We start from the raw sequence: 18,971 nt of genomic DNA on the forward strand, positions 1-18,971 counted from the left end.
AGTACTCAGAGGATATTCTTTTTTATTTCAGATGCTATGCTTTTTCATAAATATAATATCTTTCAATATATTCTCCTTTGTGTATCCCTCACTAATCTTGACCTGTCATGGGTGAGGGCTCTGAACTGAGGAAAAGTGCCAATAAAATAAGGATGGGAGAAAAATATGGATTTTAACATCATGGATCCTCCATGCTGAATTTATGTGTCATGATTGCAGGAGAACTAGAACAATTTATGAGCTCATACAACTGTGGATAAAAGGGACTGGATAGGAAATGAAAGCCTTGTAAACAACTGATTAGGATAAATGACAACCAACAGCCTCAGGACTACTCAGAGTACAGGAAAAAGTACTAAAGATCTTTTAAACATCTGAATAGAAAAGAGCAATAGGACAATTTATTGGAATTGGATGAGCCAACAGGGTTTAGGGACAGAGCTGCTTCTTTCTGCATTTTCTGCTTGGCACCTGAGCAAGAAGGAACAGTAAGTTGTCTCTGCTTTGCAAAAAAAGCAGGAGAGAGTATACCTATACTAAAGAGAGTAACCGACTTAGAGATAATCCTGTTTCAAATAACACAGATATGCAATAATATAGCAAATATAATTGAAAAAAAGGTAATGATTAAGATTATTCCAGCAGTCACATTGGACTGATTCAAGAACTTAATATGCTTATCCATTTGTTCTTCCATATACTCTGTACAAAATAAAATGTGTCCATCATCTAATATGAATCTAGGTCTGACCTCGTGTTTCTACAAAATTAAAATTTCACTGAGAAACTGCATTTGTAACTCAACCAATGATGAAAGGCTGACACTAACTTCAACAGCTTCAGAAAGAACACTAGATCTAAGCAAACTTTTCCTACCTAGAAAAAATAAAGATTTGCACAATATACAATGCTCGGGTCCATGAGACCATTTTTTAAACAGCTGTGTTTGTAGGAAAATAATGAAGTGTGCCTATCGATGCTCTTCCTGCATCTATGTCAGGAATAAGCCATTTTCATCATGTAAATGTGATGTACTTCTAATTAAAGAATCCATACAGTGTTGCAGTGCGTTTTGGGGTGGGGCACCCCGGGGAGGTCCCCGGAGGGCCCCCTAGGCTGTGAGCTGGCTGGCAGCAGCAGGCAAGCAAGGAGACTCCACACGGCTTCTGAGCGTTCTGATCAGATGAAGGGTTATTTGGGGTCCCAACCCCGGGTACAGCATGGCTACTGAGGGAAAAGGGGAGAAGGGGGAAGGAGGGGGAGCCTAGGGGAGGGAAGGGGCAAGAGGAAGGGAAGAGGCTGAGAGAGAGGAAGGGCTAAGAGACAGACTGATCTCATAGCACAGCTTAAGAGGGGAATTGAAGTGGGCGCGGAATCACACTTGGCCAATGGGATTACAGATACAGGATGGTTCAGGGCAGGACCACAGGCTTAGAATATACCATACATTTCGGAGGGGTGAGACAGGGTATATCATTTACATAAAATGGAATACAACAATGCAGTATCATTAAATTTACCTTAACACACACACAAGAAAAATTGCAGCAGTGGAACTTCAGGACGAATATTTCCTGCAGAAGATATTAGCATTTCAATATGTGATTACATAAAAGGGAAAGCAATATCAGAAAAGGGAATTACTTTGGTTCGCTTCTAATATTTGTAATTACTGTTATGCAAATTAATTACCTTATAAGAATAAAGCAACAATGATGATGCTCATTGTTCCCTGCTATGCACATATACTTGGTATCATGACCTCAGTGACACTTTTAGAGAAAACAGAATTGGTGGCAAGTCACACACACAATTCCAGCAGGAAAAGATCATTTGTCTTTCTCAGATGTGAGATGTAATGGTGATTGCAGCACAGAGCACAAGTTACAAAAGAGCTGTGATCAGATTTGACAGATCAAAGGCATAGAATGACACCTTTAACCGCTACTGTGACTTCATAATTGCTGAATATTTTGCAGAATATGTGACATTTACAAAAATTGTCACTCAGAAGAGATTAAAAGGCCCTGGCCTTCACTGAACACCATGTTGCCTTTGATCCCAAAGAACAGAAGAAACCCATGAACTAGCTAGTCACATGACAATGCCATTAGCTGTTGTTGCTCTCCAGTTAGCATAGGGAGGATTTTACAATCACTTGAAAAAGACTGTTATTACAGCTAAAATCAAGAGGTTTGCTTTCACAGGGGGAAAATAAAGTTTCAAAATATACAGAGAAAACCTTGAGACCTTTATCTTCAATAAAAAAACGTAAGGAAGAGACACAAGCACAGTTCTGCCTTGCTAATATTTTTCTGGCAGGGAGCTGCTGTGGATTGAGATTTCTGGTTTTCCTGAGTTGAAACTGGTCTTGCAACTTGGTCTTTGACACCCCACAAACCCACCTTACTGATAAATAATTCACTACAGTGAAATATAGAGATGAGAAATTTTCCTAAAGGGTATTTATTCAAACTGACAGATTGATTGTGAAAGAATGGTAAATATCAATCAAAACCAGTTCTCACATGGTCCTACTTATTATCAAATTATACTGGATCTGTAACATGCTCCAAAGAAGAACTGTAATAATATTAAAACTTTCCTTAGTTAAATAGCATTAAGTGATAAAGAATGATGATTCTAACATTCAGAGAATCCAGTGAATCAAAGCAGAATAACAACTTACAGCATTTTTTAGCATGAAATTGCATGGGCACTATCAGAGTTAAGACCCATACAATAGCAGCTTGTTGGGATGGAAGGAAACTCTCCTGCTGGAGAAATAAAGTACACCAGGAGAAATAAGAATCAAAAGTGCCTTTTCATTTATTTGGTAGTGTATACAGGTTCCTGAAAAAAAAATCAAAAACTTTCATCAGGAACTCTTCTTTCTTGTCTAACTGCCTCACTTTACTTACCAGATTATAACCAAATATCTTAAAATTAAGGGGAGAAGGGGAGGCTCCTGACAACTTTCATATTGTACAGGAGGAGAAAGCATTTGTATAGCTGCTTTGTAACTGATCTGGAATGTACAGCTTTGCATCAGTTCCACAGCACAATTAGCTACATTTTCCTAGAGAAGGGAGACAGAATTATAGTTTTGGTCACAGTAGCTTTGCCTGGGCTGGTCTCTTGAGAGAACACCATGAGCTGAACACCAACAAGCAGATACACCCTGAGTACTGCCCAGGGAGTCAAGTCACGTCTGCAGAGTGGGAAAGAGCTCAGCAGAGCTGGAACTGTCCCCTCTACAGCTATCCTGGGGGGGATTCAAAAGCAGTTAATATTGGATCAACCCATGTATGATTTAGGGTGGCTTCAACAAACCAAATGCAAAAATTCTTATTTCAGCCATATTGAAACATTTTTGATCAAAAAGCCAATGGAGAATACTTCTGAGAACAGTGCTGTCAAGACTCATTTGGAAAAAAAAGAACGGAAGTGATTTTTTAAACCATGAAAACAGATACAAAACCAATAACATTCCACAGGAACAGAAGTTTTAGATTTACTCAGCTTTCATTTTTACATAGGACTTGGGAAAATGGGAACACAGCCTTTATCTATATTCTCTGTTGGAAAAATTAAATTGTTCTTTTTTTGCCAGGCATAAAAGGTGACATCCCTGAAGAAGGGAAGGGGAAGGAAATAAACCCAAAAGACAAAACATGCACTTTCAGAGTTTTACTTACAATTTTTATTTACTTATAAATTGGATTTTTTTCCTCATGATCCCCCTGTAAGTGTTATGCTATGGACTCTCTGGAGCAGCAGTAAGTGCAGCACCAATAACTGCAAAATTGTGAGGAACAGAGAGTCATGCTCTCATGCAGCAATAATGTCTGGGATATAAAGTTAGTCTAGTCAACATATCATTTCTCTAGATGCTGCACATGAAAAGTGTAATGAAAATAGTTTTACCATCCTTCTCCCCCACTCTGCAATGCCTCATTCCTGTACACGAGAATATACAGCAGCTTCATCTGTCTTTGCTGCTTTCTGGAAATTACCTTGAATTTTTAGAAAGATGCTAATTGAGGACTGGAGACTGGAGGTGGAAAAAAAAGCAGTCTTATTTGTTGCGGTGCGTTTTGAGGTGGGGGCACCCCGGGGAGGTCCCCGGAGGGCCCCCTAGGCTGTGAGTTGGCTGGCAGCAGCAGGCAGGCAAGGAGACTCCACACGGCTTCTGAGGGTGCTGAGCAGATGAAGGTTTATTTGGGGTCCCAACCCCGGGTACAGCATAGTTACTGAGGAAAAGGGGGGAAGGGGGAGGGAGGGGGAGCCTAGGGGAGGGAAGGGGCAAGATGGGGGAAGAGGCTGAGAGAGAGGAAGGGCTAAGAACCAGACTGATCCCCTAGCACAGCTTAAGAGGGGAATTGAAGTGGGCGCGGAATCAGACTTGGGCCAATGGGATTGCAGATACAGGAGGGTTCAGGGCAGGACCACAGGCTTAGAATGTACCATACATTTCGGAGGGGTGAGACAGAGCATACCATTTAAATAAAATGGAATACAACACTTATTTTGTACATCCATAACTTTTTCGATTCCTTTTAAACATCTCCTCCAGTACATGGTTTTTAGCACATTGCCTTTTTTTTTTATATTTAGCAGTCACAATTTCATATTTACTGCCTCTTATATTCTCAGAACCTTCAAGAATACAGAAGAATATTAGATGTTGTCTTGATTTCTTCTACCTTTTGTCTCAGTCTTGGGCTCAGGGGTTACCAGGCAGAGCGAGAGGCAAGGTGATCCTATCAATCACTGACTCTTCAGCCAAGACAGTGACACCTGTTAGCATATCTGAGCATATTCCACTAATGACCCATTGCCTTTATTCAGAACAAATGTTACGATTACAGCAACATGAGAACCAGCCCAGGGAGCATAACAACAAGCTGTGCTTACCTGAACAAACAGGCACAGTACAACATGATCACACAGCTGCAATGATCTTGACTGCTTGCTATCCTGACATAGCAGAGCAGTACAACCCCAGCAGGCACAGAGGCAGGATCCCAACCCTGCATCACACACAAGAAGAGCCACCTCGTGCCCCTCACCAGCAGCAGCCTGAGATGAGAGCTTGCACACATGGGCACACTTCCATTTTCAGATGGCATTCAGCACTACAAATCTTGTTCCATATTTCTTACAATAAAGAGCCCTCAGCTGTACCGTGGCACTGCCAAGGGGCTGTCTGGTTGGAAATTCATATCTGGGGCAACATTCCCCCTCTGACAATACAATATTGATGGATTCAGAAGAATTATTCCAGACATAGAAATTATTCAGAAATTACATCTCATTCAACAAAAGACACTTTTGCAGTTGAATCTGTCATGTAATTCTGATTCCCCAAAACTGTCCTCAGGTCTCTAAATACATACAGGAACTGGACCACATACCCCTGCAGTGATCCTATTTCCCCTCCTCCTCAATGTGTACTTCCATGCCTTTTCTGGCCCTCTGGAGAGCTCAAGACCTGTATGCAGTCATAAGTCTTGTCACAGATGGAGTTTGAAAAAGGCACACAGACACCCAGCAGTGCTGCTACCAGCACCTTCCTCACTGGTCCTGTACAAATCTAGTTAAACCACAAAGGATATTCTTTCCCTCTAAGGCGTTATCACTGATAACTAGGGAAATTTCTACTGGTTTTTAGATTTGATGTAAAATCAGCAAAATAGAAACCTCAGGTCATGAAAGATCTCAGACAGCTTTGTAAAATGAGAGGCATTAGCCTTGCTGTCTCTGTAAATCCCTGCCTGGATTATTTTTTTTTAGTTTCTCTTCCTGTTATGCATTAAATGCTGTTGCTGATTCTAGGATGGAAGTGGCTGTGGGGTAAGAAATCCCAGTGTATATTTTATATATCAACTTGTTAGGTAAGATCATTATTATTTTATCATACAAAGAAGTTCTAAAATTTCACTATCACATCATTTGCTGTTTACCTACAAATGTGCTCACATCAGATGATGCTGAATGATTAAATAGCTTTCTAAAATTCCTTTCTGAAGAAAAGTAGGGAACATTAACCTCTTCAGCTCTCTTCCATATTCAGCATTCATTCTGCAGACCTGGAGATACTGTTATTGCTGACTTTTTGGTTAGAAGTGCTTTACAAAATGTTTCAAATAACTAAACTGTATCTTCAGAAACTTAAGTCCTTCTCCCCTCCTAATTTTTGGTGGTTTTATTTGTTGCTTAGATGTCAGTTCAAGATATTGCTATTTTTGCTTCCAAAATATCTACCATGTTGTTGCAACTCCTTAGTCTTCCCTGGGCAGCAAGAGCTTGTTACAGACTTCCAGCCTCACTGACATCCAAGGGACTTGAACAGTAATATGGATTACAGCCCAGGTTTTCCTGAGCTTTTGATATTGTGGTTGAGTTTTTAAGATCCTGAAGTGAGAATATCTCACAATGAGAGACGATACAAAATACCCCGTATCTTTGAAAAGCTTCATCCCATGCTTACTACTTGAAAATGAAGTCATATCAGCTAAGTTTTCTAAGTGCTACTGCACTTCAATGGTATTTTTATCAAGGGTTGTTGTAGTTTTTAGCTCAGATTTCCACACTTAGAAGAGAGAAAACAAATTTTTGTATTGTATGGGAAGAAGTACTATTCTAAAACTCACTTGAGATGCACAAGATTCACTCTAAGACTCACAAGAGTAGCAGTCTTCAAAAACTGTCCTGAGTAATTAATAGGAAACTTGTTCTTAAAGGGAGAGGAATATAAAATCTACAGAGAGGAAGAGTCCCTGCTACCTTCCCATAGCCTTCCTTTTGCACCTGATTTGTCAGGATAACTAGGTAATCCACTCAACCACTTGCTCCACTCATCAGGACCAGGATGATCCTTAGCAGAGCCTGAATGAACCCTGTGAGCAACCATCCTACTCTTTGTACTCCTACAGGACAGAGGAAAGCAAAAGAGAAGCAGTGGACATGGCACAGGCAGATCCTCCAGCGTTCAGAATTACCCTTCAGGGCTAAGAGAAGCTTGTTCTCAGAGCACAGGATTTCTCTTTGAATAAGCACCAATAGTATGGCACACACGTAACTTTCAAAAACTCCTCTCCCACATATTCCCCAATAAAACTCTATAACCTGTCAATTGCTATTTCAAAAGGTTTTTTAAGGTAATATACTTGGATCGTTGTCGTTTCACTGGAATTAACTGTAAATTAATAAATCCAGATGGAGGAAAAAAACCCAAAGAAGCATAACTCCAACTCATATACAACACAACAACCTTAGCAAATGAAGATAATAAACTAGAAATTCCTCATACATATTTCTTTCATTAAGAAATTTTTTATAAGACTTGAAAATTGAAAGTAATTTTAAGTTATCTTAGGGAAGAAAAGCATATAACTAAAGATTAACACAGTGGAATTAAAACTAGTAAAGAAAATAAAATTACTGCATTGAAAAGCAGAAAGGAAAATTGGTTTATAATTTTTTATCATGAAGAACAGTTGCTTAGGAACAATCCTCATAGAAGTTTACTGTGGGCTGTTACTACTTGGCAGGCCTAGGACACAGAGTAGGACTAACAAAGTTTATCAGTCAGGCCTGGCTAGCTGTTCCAAATAATAATCATGACTAAAAAAGCTGAAACATGTTGATGGCAAACAAACATCCTATAGAAGGAAAAGGGAACACAAATCACTCCCCAAAGATAAGGAAATCTTCCCCTCTGAAAAGCTGCTAAGCAGTCAGTCATCAGTCCTAAAGTCAGTCAATGCGCACAATAGGAGAAACCCAGGCTGGGCCAGGAGGAAAATCAGCACAACCAAGTGTTCCTCTGAACTAACCCCAGTGCTGACAGAAGATGACAGGAGGCAACAGACCAGCTCTGAGTCCACCCCTTCAGTCTGCTGGGCACTCACCTAGCTGCTAGTCAAGGTGATGTGACACGAGCAGACAGGGATAGACAAGAGGGAATGGCTTTAAAGTGAAACAGGAGAGATTTGATTAGCTCTTAGGAAGAAATTCTTTACTCACAGCATACTGAGACAACAGGAACAGGTTGCCCAGATAAGTTGTGGATGTTCCATGCCTGGAAGTGTCCAAGGTCAGGTTAGATGGAGCTCTGAGCAAGTTATCTAATGGGTGGCATCCCTGCTCACAGCAGGGGTGCTGGGAATTACACAATCTTTAAGGTCCCTCCCATACCAAACCCTTCTATGATTTTGTAACACAGCACAAAGCTTTATGAAAATTCTCCAGACTGAATACTCTGCAAAATTGTTAGTGCTGCTGCAGCAGCACCAGGCCTTGTGTTCTATATTCTGTTTTAAACAGATCAGTCATGATCCTTTGGTTTATGATCCTTCTTTCCACATGTTTGAAAGGCCTCTTAGATGCTAAATATTCTTAAAATATCTTCACTTCTTTGTTCTCTTCACTAAGGTAAATACTGACATCAAACCCAGTGTTTAATCAAGTTCTAAGACCAAAATGAATGCTAGTCATGCTCTTCTGAGCTGACCTCATCTGAGCTCACAACCACAATATTGATATTTTATTCATATGAGTAATTTTTTTAACAAAAGGGAACTACATTCAACTCTTCAGAAAACAAGTTATCCACTTCCCACACAGCTTTGAGAAAGTACCTAAAAATTACAATACTTGATATGCCATTATTCCACTCACTTGGGGTTGTTGTAGTAAATCTCACATTTTATTCTTAATGCCAAAGCTTGCCTTTTGGGGTTTTTTTTCAATATTGACAAATTTATTCACACATATCAGACTAGGGGGTTACAATAGAGCTGTGCTGACAAATGCACTATTGGTAGGAAAAAGTGTAGTTGGACAGAAATGGATATGGAAAATAAACACAGACCTTAGTCAGTCATCTTCACATTATATTCCACATATTTTATTTCACTGAAAATAGTATACTTGATTGTGTATGTCAGTGCTAAACAAATAATAACCTTGCTACTCCAAGGCAAAAATGTTAATCCATCCCAGAGAACACTGCCTGTCATTTAATTATCATTAAGCTTTTTGTCCATACAAATTTATATTTAAATACTGCTTATCAAGGCAAATCCTTTAAGCCTCCTGTTGAGTGGACTGTGTGTGCAAGTGGCTACACCCACAAGTAAGAGCACAAACCTCTTGTGTACAGTAAGGCTCACTGTACACATTTCAAGTTTAAGGCCTTCTGCTAAGGCATTGCCTTGCACTGCATAGCAGCCTGGGGTATGAAACCAAAAGAATTTGATGAACACAGTTTAAGTGCCAAACTTTTCTTTCGCTCATGTTTGCAGAGCTGGAAAGTCTAACACAGCCTGATGATGCAGACCCACCATGCCAAACCACCTTTATCTGGGGATACCGATATTGCAGGAATTCTTCAAGCAGCCAGTTATTATAACCTTCAGCTTCTGTGGTGGAAATGGTGCTGGGACAATGTTTGACAAACAGCATGCTGGTTATTAACATTTACATTGAAAAGTATGCCATACACATCCCACACATTTCCGAATCACTACTCCACCTTCCTCATGCAAATTTAACAAATTACTTACATTTTCATGGAAATCTTACAGTTTTATAAAATTATGTCCCCCAGGGAGGCAACTTTCATTTGTTTGGTGACTAAATGAGAGTTAGGGTATAAATAAACTTGCAGATATATTGCAATGGCTCAAGCAAAATGATTATGAAGTATTAGCATAGGAAACTGGGTATTGCAACTGACCAAAGAAGCTCACAGTTATATTATTGTGTGTACAGAGAACACAAAAGTGCCTAACAACTAAAGCCAAGAAATCCCACAAGCCTTCACCAAAAAAATGAACACATGTGGAGGAAAAAGCCTACCTAATATGAAACAAATATGGATATGTGTGATGTTGAAAGTGAAGCATTCTCTTCTACCTAACTGCAGGATTCGCAGAGTAAACTGAAAGCTGGGGGCCATGATAACAATGTTGGTGTCCTTTTACTCAAGACCTTACAGACTACATTTAGTCACCCAGAATATGAGAGATTCAGACATGATTTTTTTTTCCAATGCCCAGTATGAAATAGATCCATCAAACCTAAATCAGATGATGATTTGTGCATTTGTTCATTACACTAGGCTATAAAAGGAAATTAACCCCCCTCCATACCAACTCTTCTACCTTTTCGATCTCAATGAGACTACTGCAACATATTTTCAGAAGACAAAGCATCTCATCAAAGAGGCTGACAATCTGAAACACAGCTGCCACATTGTAGAGTACTCCCTGAAGAGATTATGTCTAATGAAGAGTCTGGAAAATAATTTTACAGGTCATTTCAAGCAAGACAGTTGAGACTAGAGATAAAAATTACATTATGTCAATGGCAGAAACCGTTATATTGCAGGCAGGAAAGAAATCATTAAACAATGTTATTTAACAAAGAATAGGTTTTTAAGTATGTACTAGGTTTGGTACTTTCAAGTAACACTGGAAAACACTAGCTGGAAAACCACAAAAGTTGAGGAACAGTCTATGTCTCAGGGCAGTTTTGCACATCAGAACCCTTTTTCCCCTGTTCTCATCTGATAATTTGTGTGCCTCATTTACTTTACAACTGACATTTTAAAACACAATTATCCCTCCTCACATCTATAAGAAAACATCTATTTTTCACAATGCAAAATATTCTAAAGTATAAATAAGCAGTATAACCAGATGTCTGACTGCATTAGTGTCTTCTCACTAGCTTAGTGCACTGACAATCTGTCCTTCACTAACATCTTTTCAGCAGGGAAGTTTACATACAAGTGCTATTACTTCCAAATCCTACTGCGTATCAGGGCTCAGACCTGGGGTTAGATACTAAAATGCACTTTCCACCCTGTTTTAAACCTCAAAACTGGGCTATTTGCCAAAGAAATACTTGCACAGGAGGGACAAATCCCAACATACACACATTTTTGCATTCCAGGAGTCAATCTTCTGACATGTATATTGTAGTGTATTTTTTGATAGATAAGGGGCAGGACTCAAGGACTAGATGGAAGAGCACAACTAGAAAGAAAATGTTTACTTGCATATAATTTCTAATACATCTTAGAAGTCTTAAGTCTTAAAAAGTAAGACTTTGGAGTAAGTAAGCAAGTAATTTTTTGGAAATAATTTACTTACGAATTCTACAGATTGCCCAGCTTTTGGATTTCCTGTTTAAGGTTCTGAATTCAAAAGAAAAGCAGGATTTTTCAGCACAAAATTCTATTCAATTTTTTTTTTTTTGCATCATACCACATATAAAGGTAAAATCCTTCCATCCACAGCCAAAAGACTGTGTGACCCTACTTGGCACAGCTGATGTGCTCAAGGTACCTTCTTGAAATCTTTTTTGCAGTAAAGATACCTTGGATACAGTAAAGCTGTTCTCCAGAAAGAGGAGCTAAAATACAGGAAATAGATCTCTGTAAATGGTTTGGGTTTTTATTATCATCCAGAAACTACAGCACTTAATGGCAGTCACAAAACAACAAAAGAAAAGCACATTCTACAAACAATGTCTGCAGTAACATCAGCATTAGCACTAAATCACCACTTGAGAAAAACTATTCCTTAGTATCAAACTACTTTTCAAGCAATAATCACATGCCATATTATACCAGTAAGTGTGTTACCCTCTCAGTAATGCTTAAAAGGAGGTAAAACTCAGCTTTTTTTGGACATCAGCTGTACTCTGCATTACTGTTCTCCAATAATCACCATAATAACATCAGGAAATACCAGTAATTTGAGGATTAAAAAAACAAAAGTAGAGAAAAGTATTCCTACTGCATGTAGATGATGAAGAGTATAAAGATCATGCTACACATGGCCCAGCTTATTATTTATTAAATTCTTGGCCATAGGAAGGTCTCTAGCAAAACCATTGACTTTTGGTTGAAAAGGCATATCTACAAAATGCACCAGAAATGTGATGTACCTGGAAGTTAGGCAGAAAAATTCAAAAACTGCTTGGTAATGACTGTACCCTGGAGGAGCCTGTTCACTCACTGCATTCATTCCTGCCAGCCAAGGAAGTCCTGGCAGTGGCCACAAGTAGGCATTGCCTATGGATCTCTGTGAAGTGATTCTTTTCCACATCCAGAGAAACCCCAAAAAGAACAACTTCTCCGTGCCTAATGTGCACGTCAAAAACAAGCTCTTGATAACTTCCTGTGGTTAGTGGTACCCTTGTTCTACAAAGCAACTAGATTAGGATGCAGGCTTTCCTTATGGCCACTGTGAGGTGATGAGAGGCAGTCTCCACATGGACTGTGGTGCTGGACCAAGAGCTGACAGCACAGGCACTTTTTTCACTTCATCCTTGAAGGGAAATTATCAGCACCCCACAGACTTGCAGACTTTGTTTGAAGAGATGATTTGAAACACTTAATGCAAGCTCTATCCTCTCACATCTACACAACCACTCTGAGTAGATGGCAAAAGAACTTCCGAATTGCCATATTAGTTCAAAGCTTTAGTCCACTAGTGAGAACCAATCTGAACTAAACATCACAAGGCTTTTTCTTCTAAAAGGATTCATTAGATAGATGCATTAGATAGATGCATTCATATATTTTGAGACAGGGTTTAAGTCCAGTGTGCAGTAATATATGCTGTTACAGCTATATGAGCATACTGAATTAGTGATTCACAAAGACACTCAAGAATAGCAATACAGCAGTAAATTTTGAAAACTCTGGTTGTTCTTAGCTGAGTTGATAAATATTCAAACACTGTAAGTGTTCCCAGTTTCACTGTTGTTATTCCTTTCCTATATCCAGGTAGCTGTCAAGTGGCTGGTAGGTGGCTCACAGATAAAACAGCAAATATTAGGAGAGCCTGATAACTGTAATTTACCATTTAAGCAATAAAACATAATTTGTAAAAAAGAGATTACACATCTTCTGGCAATCCTCTGAGATTTTAGGACTCATCTTGCATTGCTTAATACCCATTTTCTTCCTCTCTTGGGTAAGTTCTCCTCAGAAGCATTAACAAGTGGTAACTACAGTAGTCATGCTGACAGCACATAACCAAAGGGACACTGCCAACACTGAACACCAATCGACGTGGATGTTAAGTCATAGTTCCTGGAACCTTTGTAATTTATGTTTACATAATTCAGCTTTTATTGCATATGTTCTTACACTCTACTTTAAATGATAACTACCTGCCAAAACTCACATAATGAAATTACACAAGGCTACGCGGCCGTGACAAAAATAATGATAGGAGGATGGGGTTTTTTGCAATTATTTTGAAATAATGAAAAGAGGATGGCTTTATGCACACACCTGCAATGTGCGCTCTCTCGGTGGGAGCAACCGATCACAGGAGTTAAAATTTCCGTGATTACATTAAACCCATTAGACACCACCAGCTCTATGTACACCCGACGTCTCTTGCCCTGCTCTCCACAGCTGAGCCCAAGCCACCCTTCGCCTCCCTGCCAGCGGGACGGCACCACGGTGTGCTCAGAGGACACCTGCCAGTCCGGGCTCGGCGCTGCCAACGCTGCTCCTCCACCTTTCCAAACCCAGCTACCCCGCTCCTGCCCGGGGAGGGCGAGGGAAGCTGGCAATCCCGAGGGAAGCGGCTGCCCCCGAGCGCTCCCGGCCCCGCTGCCCTTGTCCCGCCACCGCCTCCCCCGCAGGGACGGAGCGACCCCGGCGCGGCCGGCGGGACTCACACGGGGTAGAAGGCGTAGGGCGGCAGGGCGCTCTCCTCGCACAGCTCCGCGTCCAGCAGCAGGTAGTCCTGGCTGTCGTTCCGCCGGGCCCCCGGCGCCGGGGAGCTGACCTTCCGCGGGGCGTAGGGCTGCGCCTGGCTCATGCTGTCCCGCGGCCGAGGTGCGGAGCGGCGCAGCGGCTCCCTCGGGGCGCGCCGGCAGCGGCGCGGAGGCGCCGGCGCTCGGGNCGGCGCCGCCGCTCGCAGCGCTCCGGCCCCGCGGAGCTGCGGCCCGCGGCAGCGTCCCGGCTGCGCTGGGCGGCCCCGCTGCGCTGCCCCGGGCAAGGGCCATGTCCCGCTGAGCCCACTGACCGCCCCGCCGGGACCGAGCCCGCCGCCCGCCGCTTCTCCCAGGCACGGCCCGCGGTGGTCTGGAATGAGTGCCGCCGAACGCTCCCGTGGGAATTCGGCTGGACGGGCGGCGCGGCCGGCGGTCGCTCCCCGCGGGTGGGGAACAGAGCTCGTGCTTGGATTTACAGTGGCTTGGTAGGACAGCCTGCGCTGCACTTGTGTCCTCGTGTTAGTGGCCGAGGAAGAGCATCAGTGAAAATGAATGCTAATCAAGAACGCCCAAAAAATCTGCAACTTTGTCTTCCCCATAAACTGGAAAAATTCATTTGAAATTCTACTTCCTTTTCAGGCTCTTCACCTGTTTCTTTCATTTCTGAAACATCCTCTTACAAACAGGGTTCACCTCTTTCAGAGAAGAGCCAGTTTTTAATCACCTCTAATAACTTCAGTTAAGAGCAGAGGCAAAATATCAAATATCATAGTAAAAAAAAAAAAAAAAAAAAAAAAAAAAAAAAAAACCCAAAAAACTATATTTTGGCAGTAATAACACTTAAGCAAAACTCAGTCCACTTGTATTTCTCAGTTCTTCTTCACTAGTAGCACTTTGTTGGATGACAGTTTGCAAATAAGTAATTACAAACTTTTGTAAGAAAAAACATGTATGGCACTGAAGAATTAACATCTTACCTTTAGATATCTTCCACGTTAAACATAGTACTTACTATTTCATAAGGGAATATTCAGAATTAAATGTTGTAAATAGTTAAAACATTAGTGCATCCAAATAAAATCCCTCCTTCATTCCTGGCTATGTTCACATATTGAGTTGTGTTTGTGTTGGAATAACACACAGCCCTGCACTCTCTAGGCATGCACACCTTCGCCTGATTTAGCGGTGTGCTGAGAAAATAACTAGGCAAGCCCCAGGACAGTCATTTGCAAAGCAGGCTGACCCTGCGCCTGCTCTCTAGCAGCCCCAGCCAGCCCATGGCTTCATGGCTGCCTGGGCCACTGGGACTCCTCACACCTACTGAAACTGCCAGAGGTAGAGCTGTGTAAAGAGACCTGAAGCTCATTTACGTGGTCTTTAGAGGATGTGCAGAAATACCTGCAGTCAAATTTCTGAAATTTCCTTTGTCCTCCTAGCTATGGCTCTCAAAATTACACTCTAATGAGTTTTAGGAATCTTCCCTTCTTTGCAAACCATTTTTTTTCTGTTAAAGGATATTTTATTTTAAATAGGAAGTTTAGTACCAATGAAACCATGTGTATTTTATAATTCTCATGTTGCTACTTCTTTGGTATTACTATAAAAACAAACAATACAAAATTATGTGCAGGCTTTGTATTTGAGAAGTATGTTGTTGATAATATCTCACATATTGAAAGAAAATTGCTTTCTAGAATAGTTTGTGATGGAATTTTGATGTGTTCCACTGTTCTTTTGCGTAACCATTTAATTTCATTTGTTCTACTCTGTTATGAAGAGACAGTACTTCTCCACTTAGTGCTTTTTGTTTATTCCCCAAATGTTTGCAGCTGCTTTTTATTTCAAGTAGTCTATTTGATATTAGGCTGTTTCAAATGTTTTCCTCCAGGTACCTTTTTCTTCCCTTTTCCTCTCTCTGTTCTTTTTTTCCCTCCCCTCTGGTATATTTTCTTCTTTCTTAAAGTGAATACCATCCTACTTTGTTGATGGGCTATCAGATCCTTTGATTTCAGAGCCTGCACAGCCACTTTCTCTGTTTCATTCTGCTGCTTTCTTCAGTCTTGTGCTTACTGATTGAATGCCCCTAGATTATTTCCCATTTTCCACATGATACCTGTGCATCTCTCTCAGCTTCCAGGTGACATTTCTCACCTTCTCAGTTGCTGCCCTTCCTACATGCCAAACTTTCCTTGGTCTTCATTCTTATTTCAGACTCATAAATTCTGGTATTTCCCAAGGCACTCTTACTTTCTCACCAATCCCAAACCTTTCACAAATCCTGAAGCCACACTCAATAGGTGTTATTGATGATACAGTGATGACAGAGCTGTGTGATTTTCCAGAAATATTGGGTAGATAAATTATAGGAACAAAAAATATTCATTGCCCTTGAAAGGAAAAAAAAAAAAAAGTGCTGAGCTGAAATTCTGAATCTTTTCAACCAGATTTATATTTTAAAAAGACATCTTTCAACATACTGTAGCAACTGCCTTGTCTCCATTGTCTGGTTACGAGGTGAAGACACGCAGCACTATGGGAGTGGGCCATACTTCTACTAGAGGTCAGATAAACACAGATGTTCTGAAATCTGTGGGTTTTTCAAGAGTCACAATATGATGGGAGTGCTGGCTAAAGGTGGTGTGTCCTTTTGATGCATTTATGTTGGAATGGTTCAGGATATGGGAATGGACTTGCATTTTTTTTCTTTTTTTAGGCTAGGGATGATAATCCATTCTGTAACTATCTGAAATCTAGTGAGGTTTGAAAAGAATTATTTTGGATGCCAAAATGCTGGAATGAAGAAGCAAGATGTGGTCCTCTCCTTTTGTGAGGGAGGAGAAAAGAGATTCTTAGCAGAGAGTATAACTTTAACTATTCATTACAATTTGTGCAAGTTTTTCCAACACCAAATGGAATTTATATATTACTCTGGCTTTCCTAATGACTTGATATTTCTGTTGCAAAGATGAACATATGCCATTTTTAATGACTTAGCCATTATTGGTGTTTATGCTATCATCTATTAGACATTTAAATTGCAAATTCAATTACAATGAAATTGCTGTTCTGAAGAAAGTTATCAGATCTTCACTCTAGTATTTCCTGTAAATATGTGTGTATATCTGTATGTAAAATCAGAGTGAATACTGAACTAGAAGAGCAAGCTGTTCTTCTTGAGTCTTTATGGGGTTTGGGTGGCATGGTTTTGGTAGTGGGGGGCCTACAGGGGTGAGTTCTGTGAGAAGCTGCCAGAAGCTTTTCCCAGTGTCAGATGATGTCAGTGCCAGCTGGCCCCAAGACAGACCCACTGCTGGCCAAGGAAGAGCCATCAGCAATGGTGGGAGCACCTCTGTGACAACAGATTTAAGAAGGGGGGGAAATTTCTGCACAACAACATTTGCAGCCAGAGGAAAAAGTGAGAGTATGTGAGAGAAACAGCCCTGCAGACCCCAGGGTTGGTGCAGAAGGAGGGGCAGGATGTGCTCCAGGTGCCAGAGCTGAGGTTCCCCTGCAGCCCGTGGTGCACAGACCATGATGAGGCAGCTGTGCCCCTGCAGCCCATGGAGGTTCATGGTGGAGCAGAGATCCACCTGCAGCCCATGGAGCACTCCATGCTGGAGCAGAGGAGGAGCCCATGCTGGAGCCCAAAGTAGGGTGTGACCCTATGGGAAACCTGTGATGGAGCAGGTTGACAGGACAGGTGGACCTCTGGAGAGAAAAGCCCATCCTGGAGCAGCTTTGCTGGCAGGATTTATGAGCATCTGGGGATTTATGCTGGAGCAGCCTGTTCCTCAGGGACTGCACCCTCTGGAATTGACCCACATTGCAGCAAGGGACTGTAAGGAGTCCTCCCCTAGAGGCGGAAGGAGCAGCACAACATGACTGCTACTTCCATTATCTGTCCCCCTGTGCCACTGGGGGAAAGATGTTTTAGGATTCAGCTTTTATTTCTCATTATCCTACTTTGATTTGATTGGTAAAAAAATTTAATTTGTTTTGCCCAAGTTGAGACTGTTTTGCCCCTGATGGTAATTGGGGAGGGATCTTTCCCTGTTCTTGTCTTGACCCATGAGCCTTTCCTTATATTGTCCCTTCTGTGTCCAGTTGAGGAAGGGAGTGATGGAAGAACTTTGGTGGGCGCTTGGCATCCAGCCAGGGTTAAACCACCACTGAGATTTTATCCAACTTGTACACGTATTAACCTTTTATACTTTAGAAATAAAAAATACCTATCTGTGACCAAAAAAAATTGCAGCATTTACATGCTTAATATCTCCCTTGTGCACCTTTTTTAGTACATAATCAGAAAATACACCTGTCTTCTCAGATAAAAAGAACTGATGCATTAATGTGAAGTGTAAGTGTAGTTTTAGAGTTGGTTTAATTGGTTTTATTACAGACAGCAAGTTACAAACTATTCCATCATCATTCACTCAATCAAGTCTAGTGACTGAGATATTTCACTCACAAAGATGAAAAAGAAAAGCTGAAAGCTCCTGTTCCCTGTACAAAGGAAAGGATGAGAGATGGAGTGAGCTTGCCTAGAGTGACAGGCACATTGCTTAATGCACTACTAGAAGCCACTTGGGTGCCATGGCAATGAAAGCTGCAAAAAATGCCGCTCAGAACAGCACAGTACTATGGTTCAGCCTCACTGCATAACTTACAAAATGGTTATCTTGTGGAATATATATAGGTGCAATTGTATTGCTAACTTGTAGACTAATCTAAACCTCTTCAGGAATCAGATAAAGTGGCAACATCAACCAGTACTTCCAAGGAAATTTTCAAGGATTCATACAGTGACGTTTAATTGCTCACATTTAACTAAAGTCTTGTTGTGTAAGCTGGTTGGGGTGCACTAATAAGAGTACTCCAGCACATACCACATTTGGTTTCCTGGCTTTCTGTTCTGCTATGGCAATACTATCAAAACCACAGTTAAATAAACCAGGAAAGGTGCAAGTCAATTCAGCAGTGCAATGGCTAAGCAGTATCACTGCTGTGGGTGTGAGTATCGCTTGGAAAGAACAGAAGAATGCTACAGAGCCTGGAGGTGTGAAGGATGTAACCTGCCTGATGGAATTCTTTTCTGCTCTATAGTGCAGAACTCACAACTTGCTTTTAGAAAGCCTGAAAATTGAACCATTACTACTCAGTAATTTTGTTCATTCTCTGCCTAAGATAAATGGAATAACCATTGTCAACTACTGATT

General features: G+C 41.1%; 1 protein-coding gene across 1 annotated transcript in view; it reads right to left on the reverse strand.

Annotated features, from left to right (window-relative positions):
• TRPC6 (transient receptor potential cation channel subfamily C member 6) overlaps positions 1 to 13,945 on the reverse strand; it is an 80,007-nt gene extending 66,062 nt beyond the window's left edge. Inside the window, exon 1 of the mRNA XM_041417085.1 lies at positions 13,717 to 13,945. Coding sequence (XP_041273019.1) covers positions 13,717 to 13,859 — 143 coding nt within the window. The 5' untranslated portion in view covers positions 13,860 to 13,945. The remainder of the gene's footprint in view (positions 1 to 13,716) is intronic.
• Between the last annotated feature and the right edge of the window lie 5,026 nt (positions 13,946 to 18,971).

The sequence above is a fragment of the Onychostruthus taczanowskii genome, unplaced genomic scaffold (genome assembly GCF_017590055.1).
Source record: "Onychostruthus taczanowskii isolate IOZ18803 unplaced genomic scaffold, ASM1759005v1 scaffold54, whole genome shotgun sequence".
Taxonomy (NCBI): domain Eukaryota; kingdom Metazoa; phylum Chordata; class Aves; order Passeriformes; family Passeridae; genus Onychostruthus; species Onychostruthus taczanowskii.